General features: G+C 38.8%; 1 protein-coding gene across 1 annotated transcript in view; it reads left to right on the top strand.

Moving 5' to 3' along the window:
* The window catches only part of HSD17B11 (hydroxysteroid (17-beta) dehydrogenase 11), a 44,229-nt gene that overhangs the window by 13,394 nt on the left and 8,371 nt on the right, over positions 1-22,464 (top strand). Inside the window, exons 3-5 of the mRNA XM_006867771.1 lie at positions 1,955-2,086; positions 3,271-3,377; positions 9,828-9,965. Coding sequence (XP_006867833.1) covers positions 1,955-2,086; positions 3,271-3,377; positions 9,828-9,965 — 377 coding nt within the window. The remainder of the gene's footprint in view (positions 1-1,954; positions 2,087-3,270; positions 3,378-9,827; positions 9,966-22,464) is intronic.

Raw genomic sequence — 22,464 nt, 5'->3', positions numbered from 1 at the left:
TGAGTCAGAACCAACTGATGGCACTTAACAACAACAGCAATAATATATAATAATAGTAGTTTACTATGTAACACTGTAGGATCAGCACTGGACTGCGAACCACATGGCCAGCAGTTCAAACCCACTGAATACTCCTTGGAATCCCTAAACAGGGTCCCTATGATTTGGAACCGACTCAATAGCACTCGACAACAATATAAAAATGCCTATGTGTGCTTCTGTAGTATATAAGTGTGGTATGTGTATGTCTTTTCCCCATGAGAATGATAGCTACTTTAGTATTTATTCAGAAGGAAGACCATTTGAGAGATTAAAATGCTCTATGGAAGAGCTTGGAGCTCTGGTAGTGTAGTGGTTATGAGTCAAGCTGCTAGCATCAAGGTCAGAACTTAGAAACTACCAGCTGAACCTCAGGAGAAAGATGAGGCTTTCTACTCCCGTAAAGATTTACACCCTCGGAAACCCTGTACAGGGTCGCTATGGGTCGGACCCGACTCGATGGCACTTAACAACAACAACAACAACATGGAAGAGCTTGGAGCTCTGGTAGTGTAGTGGTTATGAGTCAAGCTGCTAGCATCAAGGTCAGAACTTAGAAACTACCAGCTGAACCTCAGGAGAAAGATGAGGCTTTCTGCTTTTATAAAGGTTTACAGCCTCAAAAACCCCATGCAGGGTCGCTATGAGTCGGAACCGACTCCGTGGCACACAACCACCACTGTTGCCATGAAAGAGCTTATGCAAGTTTTAGGGTCAAATTCAAAGATCATTGCAACTCTCACAGGTAACAAAAACAACTGTGTTTTTGTTGTTGTTGTTGTTCCTATAAATCACAAGGAAGTTGTATTATTATTTCTATTTTTCCAGGAGAGAAATCTAAGTTTTAAGAGATTAAGTAGCTTGTTCAGGCTCATGAATGAGTGGCAGAGCCAGGATTCAATTCCAGGTTGACCAGACTACACTTTTCACCCCCAACCGGTTAGCAATAGAATGGAGTTACCATGAAAATGTTGCTGTTGTGGTTAAGTGCCTTCGAGTTGGTTCCAACTCATAGTGTCCCTGTATAGGGTTTCCAAGGAACATCTGGTGAGCTTGAACCACTGACCTTTTGGTTCAAAATGACTTTGCAGTCTAGCACATTAACCCACAGTGCCACACCAGAACTCCATACCATGAAAATACAGGGATCAAAATAAAGAAATAAGGATCTCTGGTAGCTACGAATCAGGTTGCAAACCTTAAGCTCTCTCCATTGAGAGTGATGTTGACTGTTGGATTTGTATATGTGCTCTTAATTATGTTGAGGAATGTCCCTTCAATTCCCACTTTGTTGAGTGTTTTTATTAGGAGTAGATGTTGAATTTTTTCAAATACCTCTTCTGCATCAATCGATATGGTCATGGTTTTTTTCCTTTTGTTATATTTGTATGGTATATTACATTGATTATTTTTCTAAAATTGACCGTCCTTGCATCTGTGTTATGAATCTCATGTGGTAATGATGTATTTTATTTTTTTGATATGTTGTCGAATTCTATTGGCTAGAATTTTGTTGAGAATATTTCATCTATGTTCATGAGGGATATTGGTCTATAATTTTCTTGCTTAGTGATATTTTTGCTTGGTTTTCGTATGAGGGTGATGCTCATTTCATAAAATGTATTCAGGAGTTTTCCATCATTTTCTACATTGTGGAATAGTTTGAGTAAAATTGATCTCAGCTCTTCTATGAATGTATGGTAGAATTCACTAGTAAAGCCATCTGCACCCAGACTTTTTTTTTGTTTGGAGTTTTTTAATTACCTGATTAATTTCTTCTTGTGTGATAGGTGTGTTAAAAAAAAAACTACACATATTCTATATCAAGTAGGCAAGCTTCTACTCCTTTAATAACCATTGCATATAGATCTATCTTCATACTTCTTCATGATATGTGTATTTCTTATTTTTAAAGGTAAAGACAGAGGTTGGAGATGTGAGTATCTTAATAAATAATGCTGGTGTAGTCTTCACATCAGATTTGATGGCCACAGAGGACCTTCATATTGAAAAGACTTTTGAAGTCAATGTACTTGCTCATTTTTGGGTAAGTATAAATTCCTTTACCAGACATTCCCTTTTGAATAACCTGACAATTGTTTTTAAAATGACACTTTCAGCATATATAAAAAAGTATCATAGCAATACTAACATTTTTTTTCAGGTGCCAGGGATAGCATTATACCAAGTGATCATTTTTGGAGGAGTTTTAATCCTATCAATTAATTCCTTTGTTCTTTCCCTTCTTGAAAATAACAACAACAATAACATACTTCATCTGCTCTGTGTATTTTAATTCTAAGCTTGGTTCTCACATCTCTGTTTCAAGATAATGGAAAAGTTAGGAATCATGTGAGTCATATGTGTTTCTATACAAGGTGAACACAGTTTGCTTTCATATTCTCATGAGAACTTCATTCATGTTATTTCCTGATCCCCAAATTGTAGACTTTGTTATAGACCTTACCATTCAAATTCTTAAATTATGTGTGTGTGTGTGTGTGTGTGTGTGTGTGTGTGTTTCTGAAGAGGCAGAATATTTCTCCAAAGACCAGTTCCTAAAAGGAGCCTCAGAGCTTTCTAGGATATGAGTTTAAGGTGAACAATCTAAAAAGAATATTTGAGTTGGTGAAAATATAGTTTTATGTTAACATTCTATGTCAATGTCATCTTCTTTGTACTTTTATGACATTTTCCCTTTAAGTTTCTGAAAAATATTGGATATTTAAGAATAGGAACCTTGTCTGATTTTTTCCTGCATCCCCCAGCATATAGTTGATGTTCAGTAAATTCTGCACTCAGTAACCACTGGAAGACTGCTGATCACATTAGTATTTTGATGACATAATCAGATAATTGCTGGATAATTTCACATTACATGTAAATTATTTTGATCATTCTAGGTCATTATTATTCCTGTTTAGTACATGAGATGATAAATTACATCAGTGACAAGATGAGCAGGAGCTGGGGACATGAACTCAATTTAAATGATAAGAATTCTCAAAGCTTTCCATATTTATTTCCATATTAGTTGTTCTAACTAGGCATCTTATCCAGTTGCCATATGTTGCTACATGTTGTCAGTTAACTTAGGTTTTTCATATATACCATGAACAACATTACCAAAAATAAATCTTTGTTTCAAATATTATCAGTTGATCTGTGAATCAGAAATAATAGTTGTGTCTTCTTCTTTGTTTTTAATATTTTGGTAAAAACTATTTCTAGACTACAAAGACGTTTCTTCCTGCAATGATGAAGAATAATCATGGTCATATTGTCACAGTGGCTTCGGCAGCTGGTCATACTGTGGTCCCCTACTTGATGGCTTATTGGTATGTAAACACATGTTTCCTTCATTGGTTCTTATGCTGTGTGTGTGTGTGTGTGCTTTCTTTCTCGGTCTATTGAGGACTACCTTTAATGGAATTGGACTTGAAGTTGCTGAAATAGTCAGAAAAAATTGCACAAAGTTGCTTGTACATAAGACAGCATTATCAGTAAATCCCTTTCTAGGTTCTAACTACAATGCCTTTCTAGGAATAGCTCCAGGGAAGTTATTCAGTTCCAAAGCCAACTACTGAAATAATTTCTCATCCCTTTTAACATCAAGGAATTACAAAAGAAGAACAATATTTTCACCATGAATCAAATTAATAGTAATTTTTTTTAATAAAGTAATTGATGAGAGTTTGTGGAAATAAAGAAAGCATTTGAAAAGAGAAAAAGAATCAGCAGTATGTGGGATTCTGAATGCTAAAAGCATTCAAACGATTCAATTGAAGGGAAAAAAAAACATAGGTTATCCATTTTAAAAAAGCATGCATAGCTATAACTGCATTGTCTGCTGTGTCAGACAGGGCATGGGCTCTACTGGGCTGTGAAAGATTGGCCAGTAAGGCCACCAAGTGAGGTCAGTGAGGCAGTTAAGGCCATGATATAATGATCATGCTGGTGATATACACCAAGAACAGCTCTTGGCTCTTTCTTTTTGCTAGCAAACAATATCTTTTAAAATGTTAAATTGTTGTTAAGTGCCATCAAGACAATTCTGACTCATATGACCCGTAAAGGGTTTCTGAAGAGTGGCTAGTGAGTTTGATCCATCCATTTTGTGATTAGCAGTCCAATGCTTATCCAATAGTGCCACACCAGGACTCCAAAATGTTGAATTACAAGTGTGCAATATATATTCAAATATATGTAATGCTAATGTTTTTAATCATTGTGCTCTTTCAGAATTATTTAAATTCTAGAATCATGACTTTTTTATATGATATCTAGTTATAAGTAGCTGTGGATATATGGTAAATATGTATATGTAGGCATGAATGGAAAAGTTGTTTTTATATAAGATATATCTTGAATTTTAATAGTGGCAAAGACATATCCGAAACTGTTTATTCTTAGGTGATTAGAAAGACCAGTGATTTTGTTGTTGTTATTGTTCTTTCTTATTTTATTTTGGTGCTATGGAATAAGCACAAGACTACTAAACAAAAGGTCATCTGTTCAAACGTGCCAGCCACTCTGTGGAAGAAAGATGAGGCTCTCTATTCATGTAAAGATTTACAGACTCGGAAACCCTATACAGAGTTCTATGAGTCAAAATTGACTCGATGGTAGTTGATTGGGTTTTCTTGGTTTTGTTCATCTATAGTTTTTTTGTTTTTGTTTTTTCCTTTGAACATATATTTGTTTACTGGTTAAAAGGTTATAAAGCAATATAGACTTGGGTTGACTTTTCAAAAAAAAGATGAAATAATTGGTAAAGCAGTCATAGAACAGACTTGGACATTTTCTCATTGAGTTTAAATTAGCGGTGTGCCATTGAGGGCTAATACAATTGGCATTGTTTCCACTAACTCGATCAAAGATAGTTAGAGATACTACAGCTGGACTACAAGACTCAACTCCCATTATTTTATCCCTTCTTTATCTGGCGTTGTTGAAAATAAAAAGGATCAAAGAATCCAACAGGGCTTTTACTACAGGAGTTAAATACTTGGCTGCTAACTGAAAGGTTGTTGGTTTGAACCCACCAGCTTCTCCATAGGATTTACAGCCTTGGAACCCCTTTGAGGGCAGTTCTACTCTGTCCTATGGGCCTTCAGGGTCACTGTGAGTCAGAACATATTTATTACAGCAAATCAAAATCAATGACAATAGATTTTGGCTTGCTGTAATAAATACAGTCTCTCTTTTGCTTTTGATTTGATTAAACTCCATTTAGCTTATCAGCAAAACCAAGCAAGTGGTCCAGTCTACTTTGTGTGAAGTACAAGTTTATTTTGATGCCTAGGGATGATGCTTTCAAGCAGAAGTGAAGGTTTTCATCAAATACTGTCCACTCAGGAGTAACACATACAGTTGTGGCATTTGTACACTATGCAGTTCTAGGGTACAAGTCTTTGTAGGCAAGTTCTCTTATGTTTGAATGATTTTTGCAGTAGATGGTAATAAAGTACCTTGAGAATCAAAAGCCAAAATCTGTTGCCTTGGAGTTGCTTCTGTGACCTTTCAGAAGCAGATTGCCAGACCTTTCTTCTGAGGTGTCACTGGGTCAGTTAGAATCACCCAGCTTTTGTTTAGTAGTCAAGCATGTAACTGTTTGCACCACTCAAGGACTCTGCATTAAGATGGGTGGTGGTGGTTGTGCGTCATCGAGTCGGTTCTGCCTCGTAGCAACTCTATATAGGGTTTCCAAGGCTGTAGATCTTTAAGGCACACTGGTAGTATAGTGGGTTATATGTTGCACTGCTAACCACAAGGTCAACAGTTTCGAATCGAATCCACAGCACACCACCACCACCAAAGTCTCCTGTTGAATGACCTGTAGCAGCCCAACTCATTACCCACTATACTACCAGGGCTCCTTTAGAATAGGTAGCTTGTATAATTCACTCAGATGTACCGTTCGAACTAATAGGCATGTCAGCACTGCAGACACCTAAGCACTTGTAGTCTTCCAGCTTTGGGATTGATCTATGTGTGTTTGCCCTTGCAGAATACCTATTTAGAGCCTATAATCCTTACGGACTACAACTTTGCAGTTGACTGTGAGGTTTTTTGTTGTTGTTTTTAGTGTGTGATCAGTGGTAGAACTTTTGCAGAGACACGCTAAAGACTCATAGCAAAATGCAAGGTTTACTAGTTACTGTCATTAAAAATTCAATCATTAAAGTGAATCACTGCTTTTTAAAAATAAACTTTTAATGAAGTAGTACATAATTTATAAAAATGAATAAATCATAATCATACAATTCAGTGAGTTACTGAAAAGTGGAAACACCCATTTAACCACTATGCAGATTTAAAAAAATAATATAAAAAGGAGCATCATAGATTCCTAGAAACCCCATTTGGAACTTAACTCCAAGTACCACCTTCTCTTTCCTCCCAAAGGTAACTGCTATTTTCACTTGTAACATCACTGTGTTAGAAGTGAATCCCGATGTTGCATAAAAGACACCCGGTGAGACTAAATTACCTTGGCAAAGCAAAATTTATTCCTGTAAGAGGGTGCGTGCACATAGCCGTACATACAGGAACAGACCAGCGGGTTCTTAATCCCTGATGCGAGTCTCAAGGCTGTGTCACACCCCATTGGCTAGGGTTTTGACCGCAAAAGCTTTTCCCTTACCTGGTTGGCTAGTTCACATTTTTAAGGCTCACATTCCAACTTTAGGAAAACAAAATGAGAGCGATCATAAATTCTTTACTCCAGGAAGTAGTTAAAAGAAAAAGAGAGCAGTCATAAATTCTTTACTCGCTTCAGGAAGTAACCAAAGAAAAAGAGAGAGATCATAAAGTCTTTACTTCAGGTAATTAAAAAAATAAGGTTACCCAAATATAATAAACAGGATTATAATAAATATATATTTTTTCCCACAACTGATAAATGTCCTAATTTTTTATCTTCATGTACTGTATCACTTTTATGACCTCACAATATTGCATTATGTGATTACACAATTATTTGGTTTATTTCTGAATATTTGGTTTCTAGGACAGAGTTGTTAGAAATCTTGACTCACTCGTGTTGTGATTTAGGCAAGTTATTCAATTTCTCTCTGCTTTAATTTCCTCATTCATAAAATGGAATGATAATCATATTGAACTCATCAGGATGTTGTAAGGTTTGAATTATATAACATACAATATTAGCATAGAATCTGGAATCCTGCAAGTATTCAGTAAAAGGAGGATGCCTCTCTTGGTGTCTTAGTTATCTAGTGCTGCTAAAAGAAATACCACAGTAGGTGGCTTTAACAAAAATTAATTGGCTCAGTTTAAGAGATTACAAGTCTGAATTCAAGGGACCAGCTCTGTTGTTAAGAGCCCTTGAATTGGTTCCAACTCAGCATCTCTGTGTAGAGTTCCTTAGGAGCAGCTGATGGGTTTGAATCATTGACCTTGTGGTTCAAACCGACCTCTGGTTCAGCACCTATCCCACGGTGCCATACCAAGACTCGTACCAGCTCCATGGAGGATTTTGTCTTTCTGTTGCCTCTGAGGAAAAAAAGCCCTTTCTTATTGCCTGGTTCCATGTAGGTTGGTATCAATCTTTCCCCATCTTTGCTTGCTTGCTTAATTTTTCTTATTTTGAAAGAGATTGACTCAAAATACACACTATACTAATTCTGTCTTATTAACATGACAAATACAACCCATTCCCAAATGGGATTATAACCACAGGCATATCCTCTGCCTTAGAGCCCCTTTTGTATGTATATGGATGTTGTTAGTAGCCAGCAAGTCTGTTTTGACTCAGAAGTGACCCCATGTGACAGAGTAGAACTGCCCATAGGGTTTTCTAGACTATTTTCCCATGAAACTGCTTGTTGTTGTTGTTGTTAAGTGCCATCGAGTCAGTTCCAATTCATAGTTACCCTATAGATGCTTTCTAAGGAGCACCTGGTGGGTTTGAACTGATGGCCTTGTGGTTCAAATCTGGTGCTGATTGTACAACACCATGCCAAGGCACTTCTAGGTAGGTTCAAACCACAGATCTTTGGATTAGCTGAGAGGTTAACCTTTTACCACCAGGGTTCCTTCATATATGTATACTATGTGTATATATATGTTGTTAAGTGCCGTAGAGTTGATTCCGACCCATAGTGACCCTGTATAGGTTTCCGAGGGGCAGCTGGGGAGCTTGAACCGCCAACCTTGTAGTTCAAACGGCTTTACAGTCTGGCGCATTAACCCACAGCACCACACCAGGGCTCCATATATGTGTATATATATGATGTTGTTGTTATGTGCCGTCAAGTCGATTCCGACCCATAGCATCCATGTATAGGATTTCCAAGGAGCAGCTGGTGAGCTTCAACCACCGACCTTGTAGTTCAAACGACTTTGCAGTCAGAAGCATTAGCCCACAGCACCACACCAGTATATATATTTGTTGTTGTTATGTGCCTTGGAGTCAGTTCCGACTCATTGAGACCCTATACAGGATTTCCAAGGCCATAAATCTTTACGGGAGCAGAAAGCTTCATCTTTCTCCTGCAGAACAGCTGGTAGTTTCAAACTGCTGACCTTGAGATTAGCAACCTGATTTATAACCACTATGCTACCAGAGCTCCTTTATATATATATATATATAATATGTTATTGTTGTGAAGTGCCGTCAAACCGGTTCCGACCCATAGCGACCCTGTATAGGGTTTCCGAGGAGCAACTGGTGAGCTTAAACTGCCGACCTTGCAGTTCAAATGGCTTTGCAGTCTAGCACATTAACCCACAGAGCCACACAAAGACTCTAGTAAATATATTGTTGTAATGTGCCGTGGAGTCGGTTCCGACCCATAGTGACGCTGTACATGGTTTCTGAGGCTGTAAATCTTTACGGGAGCAGAAACCTTCATCTTTCTCCCATGGAACAGCTGGTAATTTCAAACTGCTGACCCTGAGGTTCGCAGCCCAATTCGTAACCACTACGCTACCAGAGCTCCTTAGGATATATATATAGCTATCTTAAAATTAAAAAACTAAAGACATTTTTAATGCAAATAGAAAGTTATACATTGAAAAATCTGCATACATCATCTTGCTTTTTAAAATAAATACATATATGTCACATAATTTCTTAATCCATGCATGGTATACCAAGGAACCTTGGTGGCACTGATTGTTAAGCACTGTTAACCATTTGGTTGGCCATTCAAACCCACTAACTACTCTGAGGGAGAAAGTTGAGACTGGTAAAGATTTCTAGGCTCTGTTAAGGAGCCAGTTCTACTTTGATGTATAGGTTCCCTATGAGTCGGAATGAACTTTGTAATAAATAACAAATGTGCTATCTTGATATGAAATTGTACGAAAACAACAGAAATCAACAACATGCCCATTTTCCTAACAGCTGACATCCTGAGCTCTTTGTAATGAATGATACTGTGATGTACTAGATGGTCCAGGTCAGTGTTTCTTAGGACTTCAGTGTGCCTACAGTTTACCCAGAGGCCTGGTTTGGCGGTGCTGTAGGATAAGTACTGGACCACTAACCAAAAGGTCACCAGTTCAAACCCACCAGCTGCTCCTCGAAAACCCTATACAGGGTTGTGATGAGTCAGAACTGACTCAATGCCACTTAACAACAACAATAGTTTACCCAAAGATCTGGTGAAATACAGATTCAGTGAGTTTGAGCTGAAACCCACGATTCAAGAGATGTCCATGTTGCTCATCGGAGGACCATACTTTATTAACAGAAGTGTCTCAATTAAAGAGATGCACCAGCATTCCTGAGTTACTTTATGACCTCTCCTTTTTATTTTCAGTTCAAGTAAGTTTGCTGCTGTTGGATTTCATAGAGCTCTAACTGAAGAACTGGCTGCCCTAAGAAGAACTGGCGTCAAAACAACATGTCTCTGCCCCAACTTCATAAACACTGGCTTCATCAAAAATCCAAGGACAAGGTAAGATGAGACAGAATTTGAGACAAAATGAATGGTGGTTGCTATGAATATCAGCCATTCTGTGCATTTCTCTAGCTATTTTAATCCTTAACAACAACCAAATACCTAATATTCAGTGCCTCTTGTTATTAAGTGCCATCGAGTTGGTTCTGACTCCCAGCGACCCTGTGTGGGGTTTCCCAAGGAGCGGCTGGTGAGTTTGAACCATGGGCCTTGCTGTTCAAACCTACCTTCAGGTTCAGTGCATTATCCAGGACTGGCACATCTCAATTTCAGGTTATGCAAAGGGTGGGGAAATAAGTGGGGAGAGAAGAAGGGGAAGTATGAATAAATATAAGTAACATATGGATGAACATGCTAACTTTCTCTTCTTCTAAGCAGTGGTTCTCAGAGCTATGTATAACACAAACTTCACAATGCTTACAAACCATGTAGATTCCCAGAATCCACCCCTAGAGATTGTGAGTGAATATATTAATTAAGTTGGAGTCAGCTTGTGGTACTGCAGTGGTTTGCATGTTGCTTTAATGCTAGATGCTACAACACTGGTATTTCAACTATCAGCAGAATCACTTATGGTGGACAAGTTTTAGCAGAAGTTCTAGATTATGACAGATTAAGAATAAGGATCTGGGCGGGGGGCTACAAAGGCAAGAAGTGACTGACTTACAAGCTTTCAAGAGGGAACTTAGATCCAGAGGGCCTGGAGGAAGGTAGAATCTCCGGTGAGTAGTATTTAATCTGTCTAGGCGGGGCTGATGCAAGGAAATGTAGATGGGTCTCTTGTGATACAATATTGAATAATTGTTATCAGGACTGATTGTGAGGGTTGGAAATGTAAAGGTAGATGTTTTATAGCAAGGAGGGGAGTGATTAACTTTTCAGTCTAGGAGTGGAGGTCCCTAGGACCATCAAGGGAGAAGAGCAGAGAGTGGGACCTTACCCAGAGAAGTGGTGATGCCTGAAATGGAGGCAGAGGTGATGACGTGGAGCGATGGAGCAGCTGGAGACTTTAGATCCAGAGAGGGAGAGCAACTGTGTGCTGAAGACCTGGGGGGTACAGGGGAAGGATTGCAGGGTATACCCCTTGGTTGGTTGATGATGCATGGAGGGGATTGTAACCATGGCAATGAGATGATATACGATAGAATGAATGTAAAACTAATGTTCTTCCATGTAAACTATCACATAATTCACAATAAAACATTTAAGAAAAAAAAAAGAATAAGGATCTGGTAATCTACTTTTTTAAACTTTGACCAGTGAAAAACTTTTGAATAGCAGTGGAACACTGTCTGATTGTAGCAGAACATGAGATCCTTAGGTCGGAAGGCAATCAGAATACGACTAGGGAAGAGCTGCCTCTTCAAAGTAGAAGCAACTTCAATGCAGTAGATAGAGCAAAATGTTGGGGCTTTTCATTTGCTGAGGTGTTACAACTCAACATAAGAACAAACAGATGCAAATGTCCATTAATAATTGGGACATGAAAAATTAGAAGTAGGTAGGTATCTAGAAAAATTAGAAGTTGTCAAAAGTGAGATGGAATACATAAAAACCAATAGTCTATGTATTAGTGGGCTGATGTGGTCATTTTTAATTGAATAATCCTGTGGTCTGTTATTCTGGGAATGGCATTTCACTCATCATCAAAAAGAACATTTCAAGATCTATTCTGAAGTACAATAGCAGAATAATATCTAAATGCCTACAAGGAAGTAATATGACTGCTACTAAAATTTATGCACCAACCTCTAATGCCAAAGATGAAAAAAACTGAAGATTTTTAGTAACTTCTGCAGTCTGCAGTTGATCAAACATGTAATCACAATGCATTGATAGTTAACGGTGATTTGAATGTGAGTATTAGAAACAAAGATGAAGGTATTGTAGTTGGAAAATATGGCCTTGGTGATAGAAATAACACCTAAGATTGTATGGTGGGATTTTGCAAGATCAACAATGTAACTTATTGCTTCCAACAACATAAACAGCATTTGTACATGCAGACCAAGCCAGATAGAGTACACAGGAATCAGATTGAATAAACATGTGGAAAGAGATGAGGGAGAAGTTCAATATCATTAGTCAGAATAAAGCAATAGGACAACTGTGAGCAGATAATCAGTTGCTCACATTCAAGTTCAAGTTGAAGCAGAAGGAAATTGAAACAAGTCCATGAGAGCCAAGATACAATCTTGAGTATATCCCACCTGAATTTAGAGACCATTTCAAGACCAGATAAAGGAATTGGATGATATCAAGAACATCATAAAGAAAGCAAAAGGTCATTGAGAATATAGGAAAGAAAAGACCTAAATGGATGTTAGAAGAAACTTTGAAACTTGCTCTTTAAAAAAAAAATTTTTTTTTAATTGTGTTTTCTGTGAAGATTTTCACAGCAGTTTAGGTTCCCATTCTACACTTTCTATATAAGTTGTTTAGTGGCATTGCTTAGTTTCCATTCTGGTTGTTCTACTGTGACACCTTCACTTTTGCTTGTAATTTTTTATTGTGAGTCGAGTGAAGGTTTATAGAAATCCTCAGTTTTACATTCAACAAGTCATACATTTTGTTTCGTCTCAATGATTGCAATCCCCTTCGGGAATATCACTTATCTCTCTTCCTCTCTGTGTTTCTTGTTTGCATTCCTCCTTATTTTTCCAGCCTTCTGAATTTTGTCTCTAGATACCTAAAGGCTGCCCTTTTGATCTTGAATGGTTGACCATTCTGTGATATTTGTACCTCATTAGTGTTGTTATCCTCCCTATATACCGGTCTATAATCTGGCTGAAAATTGAGCCATGGGCACAAGTTCAGTTCCAGACCTAAAGGGTGACAAAGGACCATGCTACCAATCTCTGACCTCTATCTGACCATTAAGCCTGGTTTTTTTTGTTTTGTTTTACTTATGATTTTGAGATTTGTTCTACATTTTCTCCCACTCTATTCAGGACCTTCTAACGTAATCCCCTTTAGAGAAGTTGGTATTGGTAGCTGGGCTCCATCTAGTCTTCTGGTCTCAGGATCTTGACAAATGATATTCACATGATCCATTAGTCCACTGGACTGATTGTGAAACTTGATCCTGAAAGTAGAGTAGCTAAAGTTAAAGGAAGAAATGACGTAGTAATAGAACTGAACAGATTTCAAAAGATGGCTCAAGAAGACAAAGTAAAGAAATGAAAGTATTATAATGAAATGTACAAAGACCTAGAGTTGAAAGCTGAAAGGGAAAAGCATACTCAACATTTCTCAAGTTGAAAGAATTGCAGAAAAAAATTCTAGCCTCTTGTTGCAATATTGATGGATTATGGGCAATATAATGAACTATGCAGGAAACATCAAGGGAAGATTAGATGAAATACACAGAGCTATTATACCAAAATGGAGTGCTGGTATGGTGCTGTGGGTTAATGCGTCAGACTTCAAAGCCATTTGAACTGCAAGGTCCATGGTTCAAGCTCACCAACTGCTCCTCAGAAACCCTATACAGGGTCGCTATGGGTCGGAACCGACTCGATGGCACTTAACAACAACAACAACAACTATACCAAAATGGAATCTTGGTGTGGCTCTGTGGGTTACTGTGTCAGACAGCAAAGCCATTTGAACTACAAGGTCCGTAGTTCAAGCTCACCAACTGCTCCTTGGAAACCCTATACAGGGTCGCTACAGTTCAGAACCGACTTGATGGCACTTTACAACAACAACAACAACTATACCAAAATAACTGATGTTTCACCATTTCAAGAGGTAGCATATGAGCAAGGGCTGATGGTACTAAAGGAAGAAATCTAAGCTTCACTGAAGGCGGTGGTGAAAAATAAGGCTACAGAAATTGATGGGATTCCAATAGAGATATTTCAACAAATGGATATAATGCTGGAAGGGCTCACTCACTTATGTCAAGAATTTGGAAGATAGTTACTTGACCAACTGAATGGAAGACATCTATATTTGTGCCTGTTCCAAGGAAAAGTGGCCCAACAGAATGCAGAAAATTTTGAACAGTATAATTATTATCACATCAAGTAAAAATTTTCTGAAGATAATTTAAAAATGATTGCAGCAATTCACCTACAAGAAACTGCCAGAAATTCAAGCTGAATTCAGAAGAAGACGTGGAACGAGGGATATCACTGCTGGCATCAGGTGAATCTTGACCGAAAGCAGAGAATACCAGAAAGATGTTTACTTCTCTTTTATTAACTATGCAAAGACATGTGACTATGTAGAATATAACCAAATGGATAACATTGCAAAGACAGGAAATTCCAGAACACTTCATGGTGCTCTTGTGGCACCTATAAATAAACCAAGAGCCAGTTGTTCCAACAGAACAAAAGGATGCTGCATGGTTTAAATCCTTATTCTGAATAGTGTCTTTAAGGTTACTTTGAACTTTTCTGGAATTTTAATGTAACAAGGCTGTAATGAACTTTCTTGTGCATATAGACTTTTAGAGTTGGGTATTAATTTCCAGGTAGATCCTACAAGGGGAATTACTAGTTCAAAGGTTATAAAAATTTTAAATATGCATGCAGTTTACCAAACTCTCTTCCAGAAATCTTGCACCAATCTGTACTCCTACCCATACTGTCTCTTCTTCACCAGTCGGTCTTCTTGTATCTTTTTTTTTTTCAAGGTTTCATTGTGGATTGAGTGAAAGTTTACAGGACAGGTCATCAGTTTTACATTCAACAAATCATACACCTTGTTTCATTACAATGATTATAATCCCTTCCATGTACCCTCAGTTCACAATATTTCTCTTTATTCCCTTTAGCTCTTTAAAAAAATTTTTTTTAAAAAACACTCAGGCATACATAATAATTTTAACCACCAAAGGGCACATTGTACAAGTCTGCCTCCTGGCAGCCAGCTCTCAGTCCCTCTCTTCCCATGAATCTAGAGTCCTCAGCTGCTCCCTCTCTCCATGTCCCCATCTCTGCCTCCATCTCTGGTGTCACTGCTTCTCTGGTAAGGTCTCGCATTCCATTTGTGCTCTTCTCCCTTGATGGTCCTAGGGTCCTTTGTTTCTGGACGGTAAGCTTAACTATTTCCCCATTTTTGTTACAAAACTTATATTAATTGTGACAGTTGCAATTAGTCATGATAACAACTACTCACTATTGAATCATAAGAATCTTCTCCCCATCTCTTTTAAGCAGACCCATCTAGACAAGATGAAAACTATTCAGTGGGGACTCTTTTTCCCCCCACACACTATTAAACTAAAATCCCTCTTGAAACCTTGTAAGCCAGTCACTTCGTGCCTTTATCGCCCCCTCGTTTTAGGTAGCCAATGTCTAAAGTTGCCCGTCCGTATCTACCCTGTATACAGAGTGGATAGCATTGATACTTGATGTGAAGACTCCTTCCCTCTCTGTTGGTATTTAGAGTTACCTTACGAATCAGGCCGCTAACCTCAGGGTAAGCAGTTCAAAACTACCAGCTGTTCCGTGGGAGAAAACACGGAACTTCTGCTCCCGTAAAAATGTAGTGGTGGTGGTGGTGGTTATGTGCCGTGGAGTCAGTCAGACTCACAGTGACCCTGTACAGGGTTTCCGAGGCTGTAAACCCTTACGGGAGCAGAAAGCTTAGATGTACAGCCTCAGAAACCCCGTACAGGGTGGCTGTGAGTCGGAACCGACTCCATGGCACATAACAACAACAACAACCTCCATGAGTATAGGTCAAATGCATCAAATTGTAGCAATTTACCCTCATTTCCTTTATCAAAAATTGTTTTGTTTTATTCCTCTAGTCGAGTTTTGATTATCAAGCCATCGAGGCTTTAGCTGTAACAGACATCCAGTGGCTCCATACGATGAGTTTTTGTTGTTTAGTACCGTGGAGTCGGTTCTGACTCATAGTGACCCTGCACAGGGTTTCTGAGGCTACAAATCTTTAAGGGAGCAGAAAGCCTCATCTTTCTTCCACGAAACAGCTGGTAGTTTTGAACTGCTGACCCTGAGGTTAGCAGCCTGATTCGTAACCACTACGCTACCAGAGCTCCTTATAAATGAGTAAGTGGACTGCAAACCACAATATCCGTGTTCAAGTCCGTCAGTCGTTCGTAGAGGAAAGATGAGGCTTTGTGCTCCCGCAAAGATTTGGTCACTACAGCACTTAACAACAATTTTCTTTAATATCCTATTTTGTTAGAAACTAAAAGAGTGCTTAAATTCATGTATATTAATTAAGAAAACCCTTAACTGGGCTCTGAGGAAGGAAAATAGGAAACAAATTTTGGGTGTGGTAGGTGGGTGATGCTGAGAAGAAGAGTTGTTAAGAAAGGGTTGTTGTTAAGTTCCATCGAGTCAGTTCCGGCCCATAGGAAACCTGCATAGGGTTTCCGAGGAGCAGTTGATGAGCTTGAACCACCTACCTTGAGGTTCAAACCAACTTTGCAGTCCAGCGCTTTAACCCAGGACTCCTAAGAGAGGGTAAGGGTTTGCTAAAATTAAAAGGGTTTGTCAGCAGGGAAAATGAGTGCATCCTCAGATATAAGAATTGTCAATTCACTCTATTATACTTTTTTTAGAATTTAGATACTGTCATAACACTTTTGGGTCAAAATTTTCCCCAAAATTATCTTACAGAAATTAGAAAGGAATAATTTACCGTCCTAACCACACCCTTTGGAACCTTGGTATGGTGCTATAGGATAAGTACTTAGACTGCAAAGTTGGTTTGAACTGCAAGACTGGCAGTTCAAACCCAGCAGCCACTCCTCGGAAACCTTTTACAGGGTCCCTGTGTCGCAATGGACTCAATATCACTTAGCAACAACAACCTTAGCCCCTGGCTGGGCGGCCCAGAGCTGACCTTAATGTGGGCAAGAGTGCCCTCTCATGGCGAAACTCTACTAGTACAATTTTAAAAAATAATGGGAGCAGAGGGGTACCCTGGTGTGGCGCTGTGGGATAAATACTGGACTGCAAAGTCGGTTTGAAACACAAGTTCGGCGGTTCAAACTCACCAGCTGCTCCTGGAAATGCTATACAGGTTCGCTATAAGTAGGAACCAACGTGACAGAGCTTAATAACGACAACAGAGGGAGAAAGCGTACGTAGAGACTGACAAGACTCTAGCCCAGTCGGAGGAACATAAACAGGCCTAAGGAAGGGCCTGCAGGCTTTGTCTTGCCACATGAACCCATTTGAGGTTAAGCTGGTACTATACTGAATCCCAAAGGTGAATCTGGTTTTAATCTAGTACTTCTAATTAGAAAAATGAGAAGGCATATTATTACTGATTTTGTATTGGACACTAAATAAAATTTGTCATTTTCTTAAACCTCACAGCAATATTTTGAGGGAGGTAGAATTAGTCTTTAGTAGATAAAGAGCTATCTACTGAAGACTAATTCTTGTCTGTCAGTAGCAGAACTGAGATTCAGACCAAGTTTGTCCCTTTTTGTACTGAGGACAGGTGCTTTTCTAAAAGTGGAAGCCTGAACCAACCTTTAAATGACTGAATTCAAAATAATTAGCTTCATGTTAATGTTGGCACTTAATTCCCCTTTAAAGTACTTCTCAGATACTAGTTATTGGTTCTTATATTTACACGTCTAACACACTGTACTGAGTCCTGCTGTGGCGTTGTAGAACAAGCACTGGACTGCTAACCACAAGGTTGGTAGTTCAAACCCACCAGCCACTCCTTGGAGACTCTACACAGCACTTAACAGCAACAACACACTACAAAGAAACTGGCTTAGTATAAAGTCATAATGCAGCATAAACTGAATGTCTTGGAATTAAACATAACTGGAAATTCTGATTAATACTTCTTTTTAACAGCTAAGACTGATTTGGGCTAAACTTGGATATTATAAGAAAAATTTGTAAAACATTTATTGAAGATCAAATACTCTTTTGGGTCCAGAAACAAACCAAACCCCCTGCTATTGCATTGATTCTGATTATAGCAACCCTCTATAAAGTTTCTGAGCCAGAAAACTTCATCTTCTCCCAGTTGAATTGCTTACCTTTTGGTCAGTAGTCCAATGCTTATAAACATACCTAATTTCTAATCCCAGAGGCCTAGTGTGGCACTGTAAGATAAATACTGAACAACTAACTGAAAGGTTGACAGTTCGAACACACCAGCCACTCCTCAGAAACCTATACAGTGTTGCTAAGAGTCAGCACTTAACAACAACATAATATATATGCACTTTGGATGACCAAAAGTATTTAATGTTCATTTGGTATTTTTATATATATAAATTATATTTGAAGATGGGGTCTTTTTTCTATCCTATAACAATAGAGATGGATTCTTCATTTTATTTTGTCCTTTTAAATGGACCATCTTGTTTTGCTTCTTTGTAAGCCTTGCGTTGTTTTATTTTTGAACCTGGGCATTTGAGTATTATAATGTGAATGACCTTGGAAGTCAGATTCTTTCCCTTCCCTACCGTTTGCTACTTTGTTGTTTGGGTCCTAATTGTTGAAGGCTATAGTAGTCTGTTTGTTTAGTGACTCCCCCTATTTTTGCAAAGACTTGCCTCCCTGTGTATGTGTGAACACTGCCATCTCTGTTCCTTAGTTTGTGTTCAGTTAGTATTTTGGAAGAATTCCTTAAATGCCACAAGGGGAAAATCAAAAACAGAACACCTCTCCCAGTCTTTACAGATAGGCTCTGTGGTATTGCATACTCACACTTAGCAAGGCTTGCACTGATCCTAGATAATCAGTATGTATTTATTTACACTGTCCGTAATGGTGATTTCTCAATTCCCCTAGATTTCCCTCCCAGCCCTTTGGCTCCTGTTATCTTGCCTCTTTAGTTCCAGGTGGCTACATGCCAGGTTTCTGGCCTTGGTGACTATTTTCCTAAGCTCCAACTTAGACCAAACAAAGCTAATACCTTGCTTCAGTCTTTCAGGCAGCCACTAAACAGGGTTGAATCAATACACACAATGATTTGCAAATAGCCTGCCTTGCTCGCTCTAGAGGCAGAGACCAGGCTCCTCTCTGTGACAACACTGCCCACTGTAGCTCTGTGATAACAATGTGCCAGGGACAAGGTGGGGTACAGCCTCACAGTAAAGACTAAAGTTTGCTTGATTCAGCATTCACTTGGTAGCTATAGCACTTTGACTGGTTTTGAGAGTTCTGACAAAGTTGGTTTTGCCAGTTTGTAGTTGGTTTTTTGGTGTTGCTTTGGTTTTATGGTGTTTCTTTGGGGAGTCAGGAGCGTACATGTTTATGCTGCCATCTTGCCCCTGCCATTGCTTTCCTCTAGCATCAGTGTTGTCATGGAGTCCTGGTGTAGTGCTGCAGGAATATGCACTAGACAGCAAAGTCAGTTTGAACCACAAAGTTGGTGATATAAGCTCATCAGCCGCTCCTGGGAAACCGTAGACAGGATTGCTTTGAGTGGGAACTGACTCAACAACACTTAACAACCACAACAACAATGCTGTTCTTAATGTACCCAATTATCAAACTCTCTTTTATGTCCAATACTACTGTTTAGTTTTCCCAGTCTCACATTACAGAAGGTTTCTTTCTGAATGAATGACTTTTTATTTGTTATACAGAACCTTATTTAGTTCTTTTCATTTTTGCGAAAAGAAAACTATACCCAGCAAAACCTATACCAATTCAATAATTTCTACATGTACACTTTACTCTCCTGAAGTGCTACCATTCTTATTAGCCGTTTCCAAATGATTCTCTCCCCATCATAATCAACTTGCTGTTTCTTTAGCTTCTCACCTAACCTTTCAAGTTACTGGTTCCAATTTGATCCCATATAGATGGAAACCTCTGGGTAAACTCATGTCTCTAATTAAGCTAAACTCTATGTTTGTTTAAAGATGTCTTAAGGGGATGATTTTGTAAATATTATCCCGTGGCAATAGTTTAGGGGTGTTGATACAGCTTCATTGGATCCCAGAAATCTAGATTCCGTGAGAATTTGAAATTCTATTCCACATCTTCCCTTACACACTCCTTTATATTAGGATTCTTGTATAGAATCTGTGAGCAAAGGGTTCAGTAGTGGTAGCCTGGCAGCATCCAGGTCTTCTGATTTCATGGAAAAACGACAGCTTATGGAGGCAACGTGATACACATTCCATTTCCTCCTCCCTGCTGCTCCAGACCCTGGTAACCTAGTGAGTTAACGCTACCACTGCTAACCACAAGGTCAACAGTCGCTCCACAGGAGGACAATGAGGCTTTCTGCTTCCATACAGATTTACAACTCGCAAAGACCTCCACAGGGTTGCTATGAGTCAGAGCCGACTCCATGACACAGCACCAGTAGCAGCTGCGGCTCCAGGCAAACGAAGACCAAGTGTTGTGCATTGGGGCGCTAGTGGCAACCTTTTAAGACTCCAGACACTATGCAAGGACCTAGGAGGTATTACAGAAATAACCAAAATAATATAAAGCTGATTAACTGAGATATCCTATGAAATCAAATCTCCATGAGGTGTTTGGGTGTACGTTAGCAGTATCAGCAGCTGCTCTTCTTCTTTTTGTTTGAATATAAATATAAGAAACACAGCACTTGACAGTTAAATCTCTTTTAGGGTTATAGCTTAGTGTTATCAATTACATTATTCATATTGTGCAACCATCACCATTAATCAATGTCAAATCTCCCATCACCTTTATAAATAGAAACTCACTGATTGGCAAAACAATGGCTTCCCCTCTCCCTCCTAACTCCTGGCCCCAGTAACCACCCATAAACTTTTGTCTCTATTCATTTCCCTATTCTTGGCATTTTATGTAAGTGAAATCTTATAATACTCGTCCTTTTCAAATGGACTATTTTCACTCAGTGTATTATTTTCAAGGTTCATTCACACTGTAGCGTGGATCAGGACTTCATTTTTCTTTATAACTGAATCGCATTTCTTTGTTTGTATGTACCACATTTTATTTATCCATTCAGCCTTTGATGGACATTTAGGTCATTTCTACCTTTTGGCTATTGTGAATAGTGCTCCCATGAGCCTTGCTGTCTATTTTAGTTTCTTAGTACTTCCATCTGGTAGCGTAGCGGTTACGAATAGGGCTGCGAGCCGCAAGGTCAGCAGTTCGAAACTACCAGCGGTTCCGTGGGAGAAAGATGAAGCGGTCTGCTCCCGTAAAGATTTACAGCCTCGGAAACCCTGTACAGGGTCTCTATGAGTCGAAACCGACTCCACAGCACATAACAACAAGTACTTCTATAACAGAAATACCACCAGTGAGTTACTTTGTTGTTGTTGTTAGGTAAAATCAAGTCAGTTCTGACTCAGTGATTTTATGCACAACCGAATAAAACAGTGCTTGGTCCTTAGCCATCCTTGCAATTTTTGTCCATTTGAGCCCATTGTTGCTGCCACTGTGTTAATCCATCTCATTGTGATATTTATTTATTTATTTATTTTGCCAACCCTCCACTTTACTAAGCATGATGTCCTTCTCCAGGGAGTGGTCCCTTCTGATAACATGTCTGAAGTATAAGAGACAAAATATGAGTGACTTTAACAAACAGAAATTAACTTAGGAGGCTGGAAGTCTAAATTCTGGGTCCTGACTCTTAAGGCAAGACTTTTTTTTGTCTCTTGTCAGCTCTAGAGAAAGTTTCTGGTCTTTTTTCATCTTCTGCCCGTTGGTGATCTTCATCTGTGGGTATCTTCCTCTCCCATTGGGCTTCCTTCTCTGTGCCTAATCTGCCTTTTTATATCTCAAAGGAGATTGGTTTTAAAACACACCCTACACTAATTGCTGTTGCTTAGTGCCATGAAGTCTGTTCCAACTTACTGTGTCTCTTGTAGGGTTTCCAAGGAGCAGCTAGTAGGTTTGAACTTTGCAGTTAGCAATCCAGTGCTTATCTGATGTATTACACACACAGGTATAGGGGTTTAGAATTTATAACATATGTTGTGGGGGGACACACAATACAATTCATAACAGTGCTTCATCAAGTCCTTTTTCTTACTTCTCTAGTCACACACAAAATGCTAGCCTTGCAAACATTTTGGTGAAACTGGCAGATTTAACGACTGTGTTTAATTACACATCTTTTTTTTTCCCCCTGAGTTATATCAAGAACTCAGAAGCTACTTTTGTGCATCTCCACCATAAACACCCTCTAATACCAGGTAACAAAGGAGGTATTATAGGGACTACTTGCTACTCCTTGCTGCGTATACAGTGGAGATGTAAGATGCAGGCAAGCAAATCTGAAGATTAAATCAAGACCTTATAAATTCAAGGAGGCTTCAAAAAGTTCGTGAAAAAAATGGGAATTAAAAGACAATGGAATTTTTTTTTAAACTTTTTGTTGTCAATTGAGTGAAAGTTTATGGACAAGATCATCAGTTTTACATTTAACAAATCGTACACTTTGTTTCATCTCTATGATTGCAATCCCCTCCATCCACCAACAGTGATCCCACTGTCTCCCTGTGGTTCCTATTTCCATTCCACCCTCATTCCCATCCCTTCCCAACTTTGTCCTTAAGTAAATGTTGCCC

Source organism: Chrysochloris asiatica, unplaced genomic scaffold, assembly GCF_000296735.1.
Source record: "Chrysochloris asiatica unplaced genomic scaffold, ChrAsi1.0 scaffold00109, whole genome shotgun sequence".
In the NCBI taxonomy this organism is placed as follows: domain Eukaryota; kingdom Metazoa; phylum Chordata; class Mammalia; order Afrosoricida; family Chrysochloridae; genus Chrysochloris; species Chrysochloris asiatica.
The sequence above is the reverse complement of the archived record's forward strand: the minus strand, read 5'-3'. Positions and strand labels throughout refer to the sequence as shown.